Source organism: Malurus melanocephalus, unplaced genomic scaffold, assembly GCF_030028575.1.
Source record: "Malurus melanocephalus ecotype Western Australia unplaced genomic scaffold, MMel_1.1 scaffold_212, whole genome shotgun sequence".
Taxonomy (NCBI): Eukaryota; Metazoa; Chordata; class Aves; order Passeriformes; family Maluridae; genus Malurus; species Malurus melanocephalus.
Window position 1 is genome coordinate 881,357 of NW_026623444.1, and position 19,534 is coordinate 900,890.

General features: G+C 41.9%; 1 protein-coding gene across 1 annotated transcript in view; it reads left to right on the plus strand.

Annotated features, from left to right (window-relative positions):
- Window positions 1-15,311, plus strand: part of BACE2 (beta-secretase 2) — a 49,398-nt gene extending 34,087 nt beyond the window's left edge. Inside the window, exons 6-9 of the mRNA XM_057373977.1 lie at window positions 2,335-2,436; window positions 5,734-5,883; window positions 7,126-7,294; window positions 12,730-15,311. Coding sequence (XP_057229960.1) covers window positions 2,335-2,436; window positions 5,734-5,883; window positions 7,126-7,294; window positions 12,730-12,983 — 675 coding nt within the window. The 3' untranslated portion in view covers window positions 12,984-15,311. The remainder of the gene's footprint in view (window positions 1-2,334; window positions 2,437-5,733; window positions 5,884-7,125; window positions 7,295-12,729) is intronic.
- Window positions 15,312-19,534: the final 4,223 nt, after the last annotated feature.

The following is a 19,534-nucleotide window of genomic DNA, read 5'->3' on the forward strand; positions in this document are numbered from 1 at the left end:
TTTTTTTTTTTTTTTTTTTTGTGAAGGATATGTGTGTATATGTGTGTTTTATCTCTTTCTTACTCTTGCTTGTTGCCATTCATGTTTTGATTTTAGTTCTGTAATTTTTATGCCCCAATTTCTTTAGAAATCTGAATTTCGTTTTACTCTCATTCTCTTAGTTGGATATCAATGGGATGTGATAAGTTTAAAGTTTTTACAGCTCATATAAATTAAGTGAAAATTATGATTTAAATATTACACGGGCATATAGTATATTTCCATGCAAAATATTGAAGTTATATTGCCATATAAATTATTTAAAATTAGTCACAGCATCTTTCAACTTAATAAGCAAAACMAGGTCTATTTAAATGCCTTTCTCTGTTGTGCTGTTGGGAAAGCAAAACCACTGGTCCTTTAACAAACACAAATGTTTGCTTTTCTCTCTTGCTTTAAAAAACAGTCAACATGTTTTTGAAGGGGAGCCATTGGGTGGTTTAACACGAACTGCTGCCAGAAAACAACTTACTGAAAAATTTAGTGGTGCGTTAGGAAAGTTTCCTGTAATTGTTGCTCTTTTCTGAGCCAGGRGTTGCTTTCACTGGTGCAGGAGGATCAAACCTTCCTGGATCAAAGGAGACCTTCCCAGAGAAATTTAGAGCAAGAGCAGCACAACAGGAGTAGTACAAATTAAAGTCTGGCTGGTTGGGAGCTTGCAGAGGATGCGTGATTCACCGTGGGATGAGGAACTACGTGCCCTCTCTCCTCTCGGKTGTTTTCTAGGAAATGGAACATTTTTTTTTTGCAGCCTTCACCAGAAGCTGCTGCTTTCCTTGCCAGGGAAAAGCTGTCCCCTTGCTTCAATGCTGGGAATCTGTCCAGAGCTCCACCACAGCTGTGGCCCTGAGCCTGGCAGCCGGGGCTGGGGGAAGTCCTGAGCTGCCAAAAATGCACTTTGCWCTGGTAAAAATTAACCAGAAAAGCCAAGGAAGCACAACTAACTACTCAGTCCCAGCGTGAGCAATCCTGCTGCTCCCAGATTTTTGCACAGATTTGTGTCAATGGTCGTCCCTCTGAACTACTTTTTCCAGAGGGTGACATTCCAGGATGCCAGTGATTGTGTATTTTGTGGCACAAACCTGTTAAAATGRGCTCCAAAATGCTTTGGTGTTTCTCTGCCCTCTTCAGAAGTATTTCCGAGTGTGTAATAAATGGTTTCCTGTTTGCTTTTCTGTCAGCTCTGCACRGCAGCCTACAGCAGCTCTTTCAAAAAGAAATGCAGAAATAAAAYRCAGAAATWACTCTCAAAGTTACWTTTTATTTGTTTTTTYGGTGGGTTTTATTTTTGTCACTGYGCTAAAGGGACTCCATGTGGCTTGATAACATCTAAACCAGTGCATTTTAAATTCMCTTGCTGTTTGACCTCTTCCTAAGTAGCTTAGGCTGTATATCATCTTGTGTCTTATGATTATGCCATAAACATGTCACAGTTCAGTTATATTAATCCTGCTGCCGAAGCTGGCAGCAAAAGCAGTTAATGCAAATTGCTGTCACTGCTACTTGCCTTTTTTTTCCCCCATAATTAATCATAGTTTTTAAGAAGTGCATGAAAAAAAGATTTACTATTTAAAAAGTTTGTACTTTGTGTAGTATATCTGAAGTTTGCCAAAATCTCTGAATTTGAGGGTTGAAGTTTTAATAAGAAGAGAGCTGTTTGCTTGGGGGGGGGGAGGGCAGGTTTTAAGGCTGCAAGACTGAAACTTTGAGTTTCTTTGTACTTGCTTTTTTTGCATTTTAGTGGGTTTTAGCAGTCGASAGAGAAAAGTGTGGCATTTGTACCCCTAAGTTAGTACCAATATCTAATAAGGCCTAATTTTTTTCTGTCCTTAAATTAGATATTCTAGCCATAAACAGGCTGCTGTGTTTAAATTAGAGWTGTACCCATGACAGCAGAGACAAATTCAGGGCTTGGATGTGTGTGTAAAATGCATCAGGATGTTTAGCACCTCTCTACTCAACATGAAAGTGCTTTTGCCCCCTCTCAGAGGAACCAGCCTTCACTTTTTCACAGCAGTTTGACCATTTGCATCAGCTGTGGTGACACAGTAATTTCCTGACTGTGCAGATAAACCCTCTCTGGTGTCTAGGCTGATGGTATCTGGCTTTTTTTGCTCTCAGATTTCATTTGAACCAGAGCTATCAGCTGGAGAGAGCTGCTGAGAGTGTGACATGCAGTTGTGGGAAGGCAGCTGCCAAGAAGGAGCAGCTTTGTTCTGGTCARGAGGCAGTGGGATCCACGTTACAGTAACTGCAATGTGCAATTTCTCTTTTTTTTTCCTCTCCCCTCCCCAGTACAATGCTGATAAAGCCATAGTGGACAGCGGGACCACGCTCCTTCGGCTGCCAGAAAAAGTCTTCAATGCTGTGGTGCAGGCAATAGCTCGCACGTCCCTGGTAAGAAAATGCCAATAAAAATTTTTAAAAGTGAAAAATGCCTTTGAAATGATCACAGGGGATTCGAAAGCAGTGATCTCTGCTGCTTGCTTGCCTTGCAACTCGTGGGTTTTTCACCTGAGGGGAACAGAATCTTCCCTGGCCTCTCCCTGTTGATAAGTGAGAAATGACTGATGGCCTTTGATGGGAAGGAAGAGGTGAAAAAGGGAAAGGGGGGCTAAGTGCAGGCAAGAAGTGTGTGTATGGAAATGCATCAGAAATAGGGCAGACACAGGGTATTTTATTCTAAGCATTTCAGAAACACRGACATAATCCCTGTTGCTCTGGTTCAAAGCATTAGGAGTGCAAAAATCGGTCTTTTCATTCAAAACAGAGTGTTTATAAAGTAGGAGAACCTGCTGCTGCAAGCAGTTCCTTTCCAAGCATAATTCATGCTGCTGTCTGGAATAAATGCCATTCATTAGGATTATTCATATCAATAAAGCTGCTTTTGACCTTCATTATTGAATTATTTATGTTCAAAAGCATCTTTCTTTGGAAATAGAGTGGGCTTTAGAAGTAGGGCACGGGGATGGTGGAGTTCTCTGTGTGCAGAGTGGCTGAAGCAGCATTTTCTRGTTAATAAAAACTATTCATAAATTTTCGTTCAATACAAGGAGCAGCACCAAGAAGGTTAAAGAGGAAGAATAAATACCAGCTATTTCAGTGGGAACAAACTTGATATTTTTGTCGTGGATTCACAGTGGTTGTTGATGCCAATCACAGCAAACACAGAAAGCAGCTGCCCCAGARACAGAGTATTTGCCTGTGTGCTGATAATTCAAGATTGAGATCCTTTTCCTACTTGATTGAGAGCAGAGATCTGGCATGAAGTGTTCTTCAGTGCCTGCAGATGTCCAGTAGCTGAAATAAATGTACCAGTTACGAGTTCTTCTCCTTGCACAGCACTCAAGTGTCAACTGGAACAATTTCAGTCCATGGGGGTGGAATTGAAAGGGGCCACCCCAAGGGCTCTTGTAAGGTCACCCTGTGGATAAGGAATCCTCCTGGAAGGGGGTCACAGTGGTYCACACTCCTCTCTGATGCTGGTCAGGACATTTGAACTGACAAGGAAACAGTGGACAGATTGATGAGGTATTAGATGGGAACCACTCGCTTGCTCGGCTTATTAAAAATGCATAAAGTAACTTTTTTTTCAGTTTTTAATCTCAAGGACCTTGTTATTGTACCCCTTCCTTCCACACACCCCAAAATTTACTTTCACTGCTCTAAACAAAGGAGATAGTCTGCTAAATAAGCAAGTGGTTACAGRAAGCCAGGATGGGATTCCAGCTGTGGAGGAGCAATGTCAGGAAAATGGGTAATTTCACCAATTGTACTGCGGCATCACAACCATACTCACAGTGCTCTGAGCTTCTGGCAGGAGACGTGCCACTGAAAAAAAATCATCTGCTCTAGTCAGACACACTTTTCTGAGCCAGGTTAACAAGTTCTTGCTCCTCACAGCTTGTAATGAGATCCCAGACTGGTGTTATTTCCCCCCCAGGTGTGCTGTGTGTGACACATTCCTTCACTTGGCTCCCTTAACGAACAAGGCAGTGAGCTTGATGCTCTTCAGTGGTGCAGATGGGTTTTAAACCTCACYTACTTGGACTGAAGTCTTTCAGGGAGCAGCTGTTAAAATGCAGTTTGGTGTTGATTTTGGCAGATGGGCAGGCATAAACCAGGGAGGGGTGGCACCTCCACCTCACTGAGCTGGGGTCAGGACAGCATTTATACAGTGCTAAGTTAACAAGCTGGACAAAGGAAGGCTCAAATAATCTTAAAATCTTTATTTAACAGCCTTTTAGGTGTCATGCACTCAAAACTCCCCAGTGCATTGCTGCAGCRTGCAAAAGGGAGGGAAAGAAATGCAGTGCATTAAAGCAGCCTTTCTGGGAAATTAAAGTAGGTGCTTAAAACAGAGCCCATGATAGGCTTGGCCTGACCTGTCTGGGTGGTATCTTGCAGTTTTTTCTCAGATCTGCTGTCCAAGACAAAACAGAAAGAGAGGAGAGCTGTATTTCTCAGCAGGTCTGGACTGGKACTTCGCTGTGAGGGAAGAGTGTTCTGCCCCGTGCCAAGGGTGCATTTTAGCATGTATTGAAGATTAAGGGTAAAAATCCTATTTGTGCTGGTAAATCTCCTTGTTTCCATGAGTTTGTGCTTGTTGGCCCAAGAACAGAGATGAGCACTGGAAATATGCAGTCTTTGGCAGGTGTGTGGGGAGAGGTGAACGCCTGTCACCTGTAAAATGCCAAATATTAACGAATGAGCTGATGCTTGCTGAATAATCAATATCACAGATAAACACAAATGAGGAGAGGGCAGAGGATTCCACCTTTTCATTCACCCAAATGGGAGGTTTTGGCTGTAGAGCCTCAGAACGAGCTCCTCCCTTGAATGCTGCTTCGTGGGGAAACAAGAACCAGCTCAAAGCAATGCAGTAAAACAAGGAAATTTTTTCCTCAGGTCTGGCAGCAGGTCAGCTTCAGGGAGCAGGAACATTGAGCAAGATGTTTGTCTTAGCCAAACAAGCTCTGTAGGAGTTTGCTTTTTGTTTTGTTAGTTCCATGGATATATTAAAAAGCACTTTAAATCAACCTTATTCCAAAAACCTGTCAGGTTGCACTGGTAGGGAGTGACAGGGCAGCTAAAGAGACAGAGGGATGTGTTTCTATCCATTGGCTACAGCAAACCTCAATCCCCTGAGATGCCAGGAGATTTTTGGCTTAGCCCTTGGCTTCAAAGCTCTCCAGCTGAGTGAGAGGCTGTAGGTGCSTGGGGAGGGGGGATGACATCATTATACATTCATGTGCTTTGGATTTTGGTTTGTGGCTTTTTTCAAATGTAAAATGCCACTACAAAACATTGGTTTAGAAGTTTGTGGTTACTCAAGAGAGGTAGAGAGGCAGTGGAACCCCAGGGATGTTTTGGCTCTGTGGTGCTGATTGCTCTGAGAGGCCCCACGTGTTCACTGCAGCAGTGGAAATTGTGAGACACAAATGGGAGGGAAGGCAGAGCTCAACTTGGCTTTTGCCCCTTCCCTCTTCTCCAACCATGGTGGGGTGTGACACACCTCAATTTGCCTGCTGGAGTTTGGGTTTTTGGTCTGATCCTTAAAGAAGCAGCTCAGGTTTGTGTTCATGCTTGAATTTCTTCATGGGAACAAAAGAAGTGGCAGTGATCATTTACAAAAATTTATCAAAATGAATGTAATCTGTAAAAAAAATTGTGTTTGGCTGGTTTGTTTTGCAGATACAAGAATTCTCTTCTGGTTTCTGGACTGGTTCACAGCTTGCATGCTGGGATAGAGCTGAAAAGCCCTGGTCCTTRTTTCCCAAACTCTCCATTTACCTGAGGGATGAGAACTCCAGTAGGTCGTTTCGGATCTCTATCCTACCACAGGTCTCAGCCTTCTTTGTTTATTCATCTGTGTATTTATTTTTACTAGTATAAAGCAAACTGTAAAGCTCTTAAAAAATAGGAGCTATTTTTAGCAGTAATAGGAAACTGGCTTACTGCATGCAAGGGAAACCTTTTTTAAATCAAATTTTAAAAATCAGTTTTCAAATAGGGAAAATAACAAAATTGTCAAAYGTAAAAGCAAAACAGGAAAGCACAAAGCACAGTTTCCCTCTAAGTGCAGTAGTTGGATTTTTTTTTTTTCAATTTGTCAGGAACACCAGGGGAGTTTTTGTTTTGTTTTCATGAGCTTTGGCTGCATCAGATGTCAATACAGAATGTCTCTGCTCGTTTTGATCTTCCCATTTTGGGGAGGGAATTGATTTGTTTCTCGTGGCATTTTGAGTTGGAGCACTTCTTCTGAATATGAAAATCTTGGCAATGACCCTTTGTRAGCTCTTCACCAGTCTCTGTAACTTGCTTGGTTGATTTTTTATTAATATTCCATCCCAGTTTTTAGAATATAATGTGCCACTTTTATTTTTCTTCTCAGGCTTCTCTTCCCAGTATAAAAAATGTGAAATTCCTGAAATGTGCAGTCCAGGCTGGTATCTTCTAACATTCCTAATACTTTCTTTTACCTCAGGGGACAGGCAGGAGYGAAGGGAAGAATGAACCTATTAAGTACATTTTAACTTGAAATATAGTAAAGCCTTATGATAAGCTTTTTCTGTATTGATCAGGTAGCTTGGCAATCATTCATCTTCCCCGAGGACACAAGGGATGAAATGTRACTTGAATTCATAAAATCTAGAGGCTTTAAGCTGACACTGGATGCTCTCTGAATCAACTCCATCCTAATTGTTTTAATAAAAAAATTATTCTCTAATTTGTGTTCATATCCCAAGTTCTTCCTCAGCCATCCTCCCCTTATGGAAAACATGATAAAAAGTGAGAATCTTCAAAATTTGCTGTTGACCTGCACGTAGTGACTGTTTTCAAATATATCTCAGAATCCAAGAGCTTTGCCTCTTACCTGCCTGTAAGCTTTGACCAGTTTTAAATCATTTACAGAAATCTGTTTGCCCCTATCCATTCTCTATTTCCAGTGGAATTTGCGTGCTTGAACTATAAAAACGAAAAAGTCTGAACTTCTACCTGCTGTGTGGTGTTGCTTTTTACACTCTGGCTTCTTCTTTTCTTTTTTTTTTTTTTAATTACTTTTTTAAATTTTCTTTTTAACAGCTTTATATTCAACCCATCCTCGTGATAGGAGATAATTTGCAGTGCTACAGGTTTGGCATCTCCTCCTCCACGAACGCTCTGGTCATCGGGGCCACAGTCATGGAAGGATTTTATGTCATCTTTGACAGAGCCCAGAGGAGGGTGGGCTTTGCAGTCAGCCCCTGTGCAGGTAAAAAAAAACACTGCTCAGGATTTGGGGTGTGAGGAAACTCAGAGAAACACCTCTGCCACTTTTCTGATGGGGAAATGTGGGGTTGCTCCTGTGAAGGGTGTTACTTAAAGAAATTCCAAGCTGTTCACATTTCAAAGGAAGGGGAAAAAAAGAAAAGCAACTGAATTGCAGCATCTTTTGGCATGAAGTGAATCGGCCTCAACTCTGGGTATCTGTGCTGGGTTCTCCCCTCTCACAGGGAGGATCTTCCTGGGACATCTGTCTGTGTGTGCAATTTCCCCAGCAGTTACATCAGATGAGTCCCTGGTTTAATGCAGCTTCATTTTGGGCTGGTTCCTGCTCTGRGTTGGGCATAAATGGATTCTTCAACCAACTCCTGCGGTGTGTAGCGAGGTGCCTTACTCACACTTTTCTCTTAATGTAAATTGARCCTGTTCAGCCCCCCAGAAACTCAYAAAGARAGAGCTGAAAATGGGACTYACATTAAGACTTGKGGGATTYGTTTTAGTTCTAAACAAATACTTTCCTCAGTGTAAGCAGAAAGACATTAATTTTTTAACTAGCTGCTGAGGAGATGGGGAAGAACTCATATTTTTTGGCTGATTTTACTGTGCTGGGTAACTTTCATGATTTTTTTTCTCAGGGAGAGTAGCTAAACCCAAAAGTTTTGGGATTTCCACCCCTTRTTGTTCAGACATTGCTTTGGCATCACAAGAACATCCAAGTGGGAGTAGAGGGGAAAGATGTGCCCCCATGTGCAGGTTTCTGTCCTGAACAGGAATGATCAATGCCCTGAAAAACAGTCTCATCTGAGTCTTGAACGAGAAAAGGACTGAAACTGGCAGTGCTCCTTTAAGGTTCCTGCCTTTCATTTCTCCTGGTGCCTCCTGAGTGCAGCTGGAGGGAGTTTGGAGCAGCCCCCCATCCCCGTCCCCTGCTGCCATCGGTGGAGGGGACATCTGACAGGACACACTGACCACGTGTGGTCAGCAGGGGACACGAGCTGGCTGCTGTGCATCAGAACTGCTTTGACAGCCCTTCTTTGTTGGGAAAAATAATCAGGGAGCTATAATAACACCTTGGTGTTAATATTGCTGCCCACGAGCACAGTCTGACCACTTCACATGGTTCTGCCAGAGAGGAAGAGCTGAGTTTGATGAAGAGAAAACTGGAATTTGCATGGGYTTGGGCACGTGATTGCACCCAGCTGGTGCTCCAAGATATTTGCTCCTTGTCTCTTGATGCCTAAAATTTGGCTGATCTAAAACGGAGGCTGGACCAATTAAGAGAATAAAAAGCAGTTCTATTTGTTGAAGGGCATTCAGGTGCATTTAGGGCAGTCCCAGCCCACCCAGGGGCTACATCCCGAAATGGATGATAGGACACGGGTTTTTCACACTTTCTCACTTTTGTCCATTTGCACATCGGGGCTGAATCCTCCAATTGCAGCTGCAGCCAATGCAGTCATTSACTCCAAGTTGGCTCCCCCCAATTCTCTGTTGTTTCCGTCTCTTGGGGCTTGGCACAGGGAGGTGTCCTTGAGTTTGGGGCTGCAGAGGAATTGTTTTGTGTAAAAATGGGAGAGCAGGAGCTCAGCACTGTCTGTGGAGTCTGGAGTTAAACACTGAAGAATCACAGAGTTACAGAGACRTGGAAAATAGAGAAGCTGAAGTCCTAAGGCATCACTTTGACCACATTTTGTGCCTGTGTYGAACTGAGCATCACGGGGACTTCTCTTGCTGAGGACTCAGCTGACTGGGAAAGATGCACAGAGCTGTCAGATTCCACTCACACAGGGCAAGTGACATTTCTCTGGATGTGCCAGCTCTGCTGAGTTTCACTTCCTCACAGCTTGCGGTTTCCATATTTAACAGCACTTTCATCAGAGAGCYGCGGCTGCGAGGGGTGAGCAGCAGAGCAGGATGAGGGATTACTCTGCCTAACTGGCTTCCCATGGAGGCCAGCCATGCCCTCCACAGCAGCTGTATTAATGTCATTTATTTGGAGCACTTTAGTCTCCTCRTGGGCATGAATTAAACTGAATTGCTGGTGGCTTGAATCTTCAGAAGCAGAGAAATGTTAATGACTATTTGGTGTGGCTTTGCGATGACCTTTGCTTTCTTAGAGTGAACATTAAGTTAAATCCCTGTTTTTGCAAGGTGTYAAAGCTGTATGTGATGAGTACAAAAATTATGGGAATGGTCTTAAAAGCCTTAATTTCACTGAACGTCCAAGTTAGTTTTGAGACTTGGCTAGAGATARGAACTYACAMCAAAATTCCTTGGRCCATTTTCATTCTCCARGAKGTACCAAGATGTRCCATTKCATTTTYCTTGGCTTATCCCACAAATTCCTTGGACCATTTTCATTYTCCAGGATGTACCAGAAGTGAGGAAAATGAGATAGATGGCTGCAGGAAGCTATTCCATTGTAGCAGGAAATTCGCTTTTTCCTCATGATGTGAAGCCCTTTAAGACCTTAATTATTCAGGCAAATAATTTCAAGTTGCCCGTTGATAACCTACTGTTTACAGGATGACTAGGACAGGTTTTGGATTGGGTCCCAGGATGAGCCAGGATGTTCAGATCAACGAGTTGGTTTTAGCAAAGCAACCTGGAAATGTTCACAGCCAGGCTGGTCAAGGCTTTGAACAGCCTGGTCTAATGGAAAAATTCCCTGCCTGTTATTTATCTTAAAATTAGATAATATTTAGGGTCCCTTCCAACCCCAACAAATTTAAAAAAAAAAATACAAGGAAAAAAAAAGAGTAGCCCTTCAGGAAAAGAGCTGGGGTTTTGGTAGGCCCTGAGCTGAATGSAAGCCAAGTGAAAGTGAAGTTATACAACAAAGAGCAACACGCACCAGGGACATTCAGGAATGTTGGATATGAGGAGTTTTTTCTTCACCAGGACGGTGATACAGCTCTGAAACAGGGTCCCCATCCTCAGGGTTTTACAAGGCCTGGCTGGATAAATCTGCAGCAGAACTGATCTATTGATCTGACAGTTCTGCTCCTGAGTAGGATCCTGGACTAGGAGACTTCCAGGGGCACCTTCCAAGCTGTACTTTACAATTTTATTATGAATTTGATCTAATTCCAGGTTTACTTCCTTTGCAAATCCCCCTAGTTTAGGTAGTRTGAGTGTCTTGAGTTCTATACAAAGATTAGAAAATAGCACTTTTCTAGAGTCGTCTTTTTTGGCCTGTGATCATCAACAATGAAGAAAATCTCATTTATTCAAGGTCATAACAGTATTGTGGGTAGGTACCACCAGATATTCTAAAATAATACACCAAAACACTCTAATTCAGTTAATGTATAATGTGCTGAGTGTGTGTCACTGTTAGTTTATGTTAAGGGCTTCTTTGAACAATTTACGCAAATTTCCTCTCAGTTTCTCTGGGGGTGGAAGAGTGTGAGGGAAAACTTTTTTTTCCTTTTGGAGGGAAGAAAGCAGAGGCTGTGCTGTTATCAAGCATTCTCAAAATGCAATTTAAAATGTCAGCCACTATGGCAACAGTTYTGTGTTGTCTTTTTTAATAGGAGTAATTATTGTTCTCTAGCCAAATAATGAGTAATTAGAGACTGTTTATTTTCAAAGCTATTTCCAAGGTGGAAAATTGCACTGCTTTTTCTTCTCTCCYGCTTCTTCAAAACACTACTAAGTAATGATTCTTAGGCCTTACATTACAAATTCAAATGTGGTTGAGTTTGGTGCTACTGCAGAACTTTGATAGAGACAAAACAAACGGTGTGAGGGGGTGAAATGTCCAGAAGAACCAATTGCACAGCAGACAAAGTGCAATCCTGGGGTTCTGGACATAAAGGATTTTTGCCACAGACCTTCCAGGCAGTCTTTTGCTATCTGATGAGTTTAGGGAGTGGGTGTTTGGTTATTCACCAGTGTCAGGGTCCCTGTGGGGGCAGCCTCGGGTTCCCCCAGTTTGCTCTCACRGCGCATTTCAGTTAAAGGAGCCTTCCCACACTTAGGGGTGGAGAAGGGCTCGGCTCAGATGAGTGGTTTCCACTGAAAATTCCTTGTTTGGGCATTTCACTTGTTTTGAAGGTTGGTTTTCCATCTGATCTGTGAGTTGCAGCCTCCCATTCCCTCACCAACACAGAAGGGGCTGTGAGGGACAGGAGTGAGGGCGCACGATTGTCCCTTTTAACACCAGCCCACAATTAAGTCTAACAAAACCTAAGTCTTAAAATAATACCAGGTCTTTTGAGGCCAGGGACTGACTGGCAACTCAAATCTGTACAGGTAAAGCAACCAACCTATTCTGCATTTTTTTTTTGTCCACAAAGAACCTTAAAGTCCTCCTCCCTGCCTTTGCAAAATCCAGGCTCCCTTCTTCTTTYCAAGGGATATTTTATGGTAATCTCTTTGAACGTGGTTCCAGCAGTCGTGACTAAGATATGYGAAAACGAGATGTGGTTTTAGTAGATGAGATCACTTCCAATCGGGCAAGAGTGTGCCTGTATAGAAAATGTGTGAGAAATTGAGCAGGACAGGCCTTAAAATTAGGACCTCTATAAAAAAAAATTCTCACTATGTGCCTGGGAAGTGGCTGACTAGAGAAGAGAATTGCAGCTGCTTCTTGCCTTAACTTTGTCATCATTTTCAGAGCTGCTGGGTGAGTTATCCCTGCCCAACACTATTGCTCTTCCATGTCCCTGCTCCTCACTCCGGACACTGACCATCCTCTCCTCTCACTGACCTTCCTCTCCTCTCACTGACCATCCTCTCCCATCCTCTCCTGACACTGACCATCCTCTCCTGACACTGACCATCCTCTCCTGACACTGAGCTTTCTCTCCTGACACTGACCATCCTCTCCTGCACTCCCCTTTCATGGACAGCTGTCACCCAGCTCTCCTTTCTCACCTCCCCTTCCTTCTGGATTTTCACCCACGAGAGTGTTTGTGCTGCTTTCCACGCTGCACCTCGTGTTTAGGATAAAGTCCTTTAAGTTACTGTGAAGYTGATGAACCTTCATGCTGCTCCCTAAGAAGACAGCAGATGCAAAAGAAGAAGGAATCACCCAGGGTGCTTTTCTAGTTGTTGGAAATGCCAGAAAAAAATGAAAAACTGCCCAGGCCCTGCCCTGCGCCAGGGTAGGATTGTTGTAGGATATTTCAATAAATGTTGTTGTAGGATATTTAAATGGATATTTCTGAAAGTCCAGAAGGAGTAAAGTGATCCAGTGGTTTGGGCTTTGAGTGATTGAAATGTCTGTTCTCTGCTAGACAGCCTGTGGAGATGGGGGAGAGTCACGGTCTCCTTCTGCTTGAGTCCCTTTTATAAACATGGGATTCTTGCATTTTTATTGCAATGAGAAACACGAGTGTGCTGAGATGAGAGAGGGATACACGAGTATTTATTAAATGGTGTCTGTAGAGCTCATCATTTCCTTCCTGCCCTCCGCAGAGGTTGACGGCTCCCCCGTGTCCGAGATCGAAGGCCCTTTCACGACGGCGGACGTGGCCAGCAACTGCGTGTCCAGCGTGTCTGTGCACGAGCCGGTGCTGTGGATCGCCTCGTACGCCCTGATGAGCCTGTGTGGGCTCATCCTGCTGGTGCTGATCGTGCTGCTGCTCATCCCGCCCCGCTGCCAGCACCGCTACACCGACAACGACGTGGTCAACGACGAGTCGTCCCTGGTGCGCCACCGCTGGAAATGAGGGGCTGCATCCCGAAAACTGAGACTGGAAACGGGACCAAGAACAAAGAACTCTGCCAAGGGGAAGAAGCCAACGCCTCCTCAGTCCTCTCTACAAACTGCTGTTGAAGATCCCACCAAATACCCTGCGTCGTGACTTTTATAGCTTTATTTTCTAACACCGGTTCTCAACCAAAGCACTGTTAACCACCTCTGAAGTGCTACGGTACTGGATTTGCTACTGCAGTACAATGAGCCTTTATGCTCTCCACAGTACCTTCTTTAAAAAAAAAAAAAAAATCAAAAAAGTTTTAAAAAGATAAAAACCACACCGTGACGTTCTTCCACTGTCTGAACAAAATTGTCAATCTCGCTTTCACAAAAAAAAAAAGGAGCTGTCAGTATTTTCTAACTAATCGAGCCCTGACTGTAGAAAAAGAGAAAAAAAAATTAATAATCTTTCTTATTAATTGCATTAAATGAATACTGCTTTCTGTTTACATCAGTTTATTTTGAAACTGCTTATGGTGCGGGGGAGGGAGAAAAGTCAGACTTAAGCAGCTGAGGAAAAGCAAGTGAGATTGAGAAGAAATGTTGGTTTGTGGTTTYTTTTCCTCAAGATCACTGCTGCCACTCGAGAGGGTCACCCTCCCCGAGAGTTGTAACAAAATAGTCCAAAAGTGGTGAAAACTGGGAAACAAACTTGTTCAGCCTTAGAGAAAAACAAGACTACCTCTCTTAATTTCCAAGGATGCTACCACTGATGAGTGTGTGGATTAGAATTGGTCTTAAAGCACAAAGATGCTCCATACAACCAAATGGAACTGCTTGGCTTTGAATTTTTTGGATTTTATAAAAATCAGTACTTCATGTCTTTCCACTCTGGTGCACAAAAAAAAACAACAACAAAAAAAACCCTTTCAGTTTCCTCCCACATGTGGGGTTTGTTGTTTTTTTTTTTTTTTTTTGAGTTTGACTGATATTTAGAAAAGGCTGATCTGCGTATGTATGGACAGACAAGAAAGCAAGGTCTGTGTTCTGCTATATTTCTAGCGAGCATGTAACAAAAAGAAAACAAAATAAGAAAGACAACCCTGTTTTTTAAATTTAGCTGAGCTCAGCAACCTAGAAATTCAAGGGAGAAGTGTCTGTCTTTGTGGACAGGCTGTGAAGTGCAAGTCTTTATGCTGGCTTGTTTTTCAGCTTGAGCAGCAGTCGGAGGTGTTCGGTTTGGCTTCACCACGKTGTCAATCAAATTAAAACTCTGTGTGTGTCCAGCCTGGCTGAAAAAAAACGTGGGGTGGGACTGGAAACAGTAGTGGGAGAGAGCAGGGCAAATGTATTTATATATTTGACCAGGCTTCCATTCTGCGAGGGCAGACCATAATGCTGAGGTCAGAATGAGGTGTTTTCCTGGCAGATAGGACAATTTTTCTTTATTTTCTCCAGCTGCAGGACCTCCATGGCTTCTCTGTAACACTGGCCTAAGTGTTTGAATTGGAAAGATAAAGAATGCAAGATTGAGGATTTTTTAAAATAAATTTTAAAAATTAAAATGAAAAAATACTCTTTTGCATTTTGATAGCAGAGCAGTTTACATATCTGTGTGGGAAATGAGGAAAAAAAAAAAAAAAGCAACTTAGCTCTGAATTTCCCAATCCCTTGCCTAGACAACTTTCTGCCCAAAATCCCTTCATACAGCTCTCTGATTCACACTGCCTCTGCATCTGACTCTGCATSGAATAAGGAAAGACTTTTTTTCCCTCCCCCCAGGAATGGTGCATTTACAGAGGTGCATGTCATGTGTGTGAAAATAAAACACTGTCGGGTTTTTTTGTAGCTAACCTGTGTCGTTCACATCATGACTGGAAGTGCCTGTGGTTTTCAATTCTTGCACTTTCAGATTGTTTGGCTCAACAGAGAAAAATAATTGATGCTGTGATCCAGTGTTTGAAAATTACTTCTCRTGGAATTTGGAGTTGGAAACAGGAGGGAATGTTGAATTTGTCTCCTTCCTCTGCCTCTTAATGTTTAAGAGGAGAAGAATTGTGAATTACGTTAAATAAGCCATAGAGCTTAGCTGTTTTCTCAGTSTAATATTTTCACTATCTCTTTCTTAATATCTTTTAATTATAATTTTGAGTTCCACCTCATCCTCCTGGGTTTGGTCTTACACATAACAACTTCAGAGTTGTATTCCTGCTTTTTCTACAGTATGGCAATAGAAATTATGCTTCTGGCACTTCTTTCAAACAGAAACACAGTATGGATTTTGGATGAATACAGTGTTAAACAATAAACCCTCTTTCRATTCAGAAAGTAAAAACAACTTGTATGCTCTTAAAAAGTTTCACCATGAGGGGTGCTCCCCTCACCCCAGAACATCCTATCTCCTCACCACAAAGAGAATTTAGGAAGGAATTTATTGGGAAAGGTTCTGAGTAGGCTTTTTAATGACAACTGAGATTTCTTCTGAGTTGGTGAACAAAGTCTTCTCAATGCACTGGATTTCATATAAAAGATTTAAGTGTTATCCTTTCCCTCTGAATGCCCTTGGTCAAGATATTTCAAGAGAAACACTTGAATTAGAGGAGCAATAACCAGGCTGCACAAATGAAATASTTACATATTCTTGAGTTTTCCTGGCATTCCTCCACACTAAAAACGTGGCTTGTAGTAAAAATGCCTTGAGTGACACCTGCGAGCAGCACCAACTTCATCTGGGCTTGTAAACTGATAACTTACACTGGCAGATAYTCAGGTGAGCATTGCTTTGTTGCTCTGGCAACGAGGAGAGCGATAGAAACCCTTGAGGGTTCATTTTTAGTCTACAACACATTAAGAAAAATAATGTTCTTGAGCAGTTTCGTGTGGAAGATGAAACACGGTGATAGACTGCAGTATAACCAAGTGTAGTCACTTGGTAACTCAGAGTGATCTCTTTCCCTGATTATATTTTTAAAAATACATATGTTGTGAGATATTTTATGCTCCTGTTGTCCAACTTAAGATATGAGAATAAACTACACCTAAAAAAAAACGGAAAGTGGCACAAAAAAGAAAAAGCAGCGTTGAGAATAGAAACAAAGAAAAATATCATCTTATTTATTATGGAAGACAGGATGCTCCAAATCACAGCACTCCAAACCATCCCTTGTACACGTATCAATATTTCTTGCTGATGTRAATGTCCCAGGAAACCCTCCGGAAGCTGCGTGCCCCTGGCTGCAGCCTTGCGGGTAATTTGATACCATCGGTGCCATCCCCAGGGGTTTCAGGGGGYGTGATCTGAGTTCAAGTGGTTAAACCTGAGCCCAGCCCCGGGAATAGGTTAATTCTATCCCACTGCCTTTGCAAGTTTTAGAAATAGTATCGTGGGCTTTTTGGCTCGATTTAAATGCTGAGGAAATAGATGAAGCATTTTAATAAGCCTTGTTGTTCAGATGCTGTAAAAGAAGTTAGGTAGAAGGGATTGTTCCATTTTTAAGGTGAAGGATTGTTTAGGATGTGCATGTGGGATCAACCTAAATGCAATGTATTAAGGGGGTTTGGTATCTCTTGTGGTCAATAACTGTTAAATTTATCAACTAAAGTCATCCTGTGAGTCCCCTACCCAATTCCTTGTGCATTTTCTGGCTTTGTTTTCACTGAAGGATGAGCCATTTGTCTACCAGCCTTTCCCTTCAAAATAYTAAAAGGCTTGTGAGAGTTGCTTTAACATCACATTTGCAGAGAGAGGGAGAGAGGACCTTAAATTTTCCAGTATTACAAAATTATTGTGCTGCTGGGAGTTTCCTTGAATTTCTGTAGAGGTTTCTGACAACCAGGCTGGTTGGTTGTCATATCCTCATCTCAGACGAGAATATAAATAGAAATTCGAGCTGTGTAAGGAAGGGTGTTGGTACTATGACCTATGGAGTTGCAAATAAAGGAAATTGTGGAAAGAAATATAAATAGGATACCTTCAGCTTCATTAAAAATTGCAARAGCTTAGCAGATTGATCCTTTTCACAAAGAGCTGTACTTTTTACAAAGATATTAACTCCAGTCAAACTTGACTCTCTGATGGATAAAATGTTCATTTCTGGCTGCTGAAATCCTTGTTGCTGTTGAGAGAAGTGAAGACAAGTTGGTAATGGGTTATGAGCAATCTTCTGAACCAGTTAGATTTGCTGGCTTTTGAGTCCTAATTCAATGCTAATCATTGATGCTAATCCAGGCATGGAGTGTCCCAGCATCATAGTTATGGCTCTTTAGAGAAATACAGAAATGCAGTTGTTGGTTTCAGCAAACCCCTGGGTGAGATGGATCCAAAACACAAAATCCACTGCTACAACTTTCACTGCCTGACCAAGGAGCTGGAGCTGCTGGTGGCGTGAAATGGGCAGAGGTGGAATGAYTGAGTGTCCCACAGGCTTCCAGAGCAAGGCTGAGGCTCCTTGGAAGAGCAAAATGAGAGTGATGGCAGCTGCTGAGAAGGTGTAACATCAGTCAGGCCCCGTTTTCTTTAGCAAGGGTCCATTTGTCAGAATATTTTGGAAAGCAGCGCTCCAAGRTGCCTGTGGTGCTGCTGGGAATTATTCACTCACAGGACGACAAGGGGCACGATCACCTTTGGGCAGAACCATTGCCCAGCTGCTGAATATTCCCCTCTCCACAGAACAGTGCACACACAAGTCTGGTTCTCACCCCCAGCAGTGGCCTCTTGGTCAGCAACAGGACAGGAGTTCATAAAACATGCTCACATCAGGGGCTGTGCAGTGGTTATATAGGAACAATTTGCATTTGGCTGGATCTTTATGGTCATAATATTTTTTTTWAAAAATGAGAATTTTAGATTAGACTATGAAGGCACAGGCAGAATTTCTTTGAAGCTAGCCAAAAAGTAAAAGACAGAAGGTAATTTTCAGAATTTAAAAAGAAGTAGCCCTCAATAACAGTTCCCTTTTTTTTTTTTTTAATTTATAGTAATCACTTAAAAGAAATACATTTTAATATAGTTGCTGCCCCTCTAATCCACTGATTGTAAATCTTATTTTTCTGATTTTCTTCTGCACTGTTCACACGCTCCCTCTCCCATAAAACAGAAGTTTCTAATAGCTAAAAACTTCCATTTTCCAAATTCAGCCTTCCAACAAAAGCTACCTCTTTCTTGTTTAGCATTCACAGACTGGTTTTAAAGCAGTTACTAACACTTTAGAAAATAACTCTAGGTTGAAAAACTTGCAGTGCCATTTAGAAGAATTGGAGCCAAAACTTTACCTGTGCCAATGCTCCCTAAATTTTACTGTGTGCCAAGAACTCCTTTGTGCATTGACTGCATTCCCTGGATTTCTTTCACTTCCCACCTGGAAATACTCCCTGGTCCTGTACATTCTCCTTTTTCTCTGTCCTCAGGAAGTTCAGGGGTGGAGAGGAGGACCACAAGGAGCTGTTCCTTAAGCAGGTGACAGCTTCTTCCATAACATTTTTTGTCCTAACACCGACTCCAGTTGAGCAACTGAGTTTGCTCTGATTTTACAACAATGTGTATTTAGACAAAACACCTCAATAAATGACCTTGTTGATGACAATCCTCCCATTCCATCCCCCTTTGACGAGGGAAATTTTCACAGGGCCAAGTCGAACCTGAAAAGGGCCCGTTCATTCCTGAGTTTTCAGAGAGGGATTATAGTGCTGAATGTTTGAATGGCTGTATTTGTAACAGGGTTGTCCTTTGGAAAATTMTGTGCTTAAAAAAAAAATTGAGAATGTTGAAGAGAAATAAAAAGACAACTGACAATTTCTTGATAGCACAAAGGTGAGGATTACTGTAATATGTGCTGGGAAAAAAAAATTTGCTTTGGTAGCCAATGCTCTGTATGTGTGCATAAATTATACAAAGTTCAGTGTTTAAGACTTATCTGAAACAGGCAGTTCATTTTTTTAATTGCAAATTTTATATGGAGATGCAGAGATCTTTTAAAGCTTTTAACACTACATTAACTGTTAYTTGGTAATTATTTAGGAAGTGTGGGAAAGATTTCACCATTAGGGAAAGTATTCCATCTTGTAGAGGCATTTCTTCACCTCTTTTGRTTTGTTTTTGTTGGTTTGGKTTTTTTTTTCTTATTAGACAAYGTTTTTAACATTGACTGAAAAGAAAATGGGATCAAAACTGAAAAAAGGGGAATAGTCTTTCTAATTCAATCTTCAGGTTATGTTAAGATCTCTATCCCACTTACTGTCAAGCCTCATTACTCAATTTTCAAAAAATTGRTACTTTGTACTTTCATGCCATTTTCAGATAAACAGTATGTAAAAAAAAAAAAAAACTTTTATGCTGCGCAAAATAAACTATTAATTCTTTCAACCTACTCTGCGTGTCTTTTAAAATCCTGTTAAAATTACTTCAAAGCTGATAAATTACATCCATCCAAATTCTTTTTATGACTCCGAATTCCAGCTTCTGTCAGTGGCTCTGCGGGAAAAGCAGAGCTGTTCTGGATCCCATCTGAACCTGGCAAGAGGAGGAGGCGGGCAAGTTTAGCTTTTTTTAGAGGATTTTTTTTTTTTAGAGGAATTTTTAGGGGA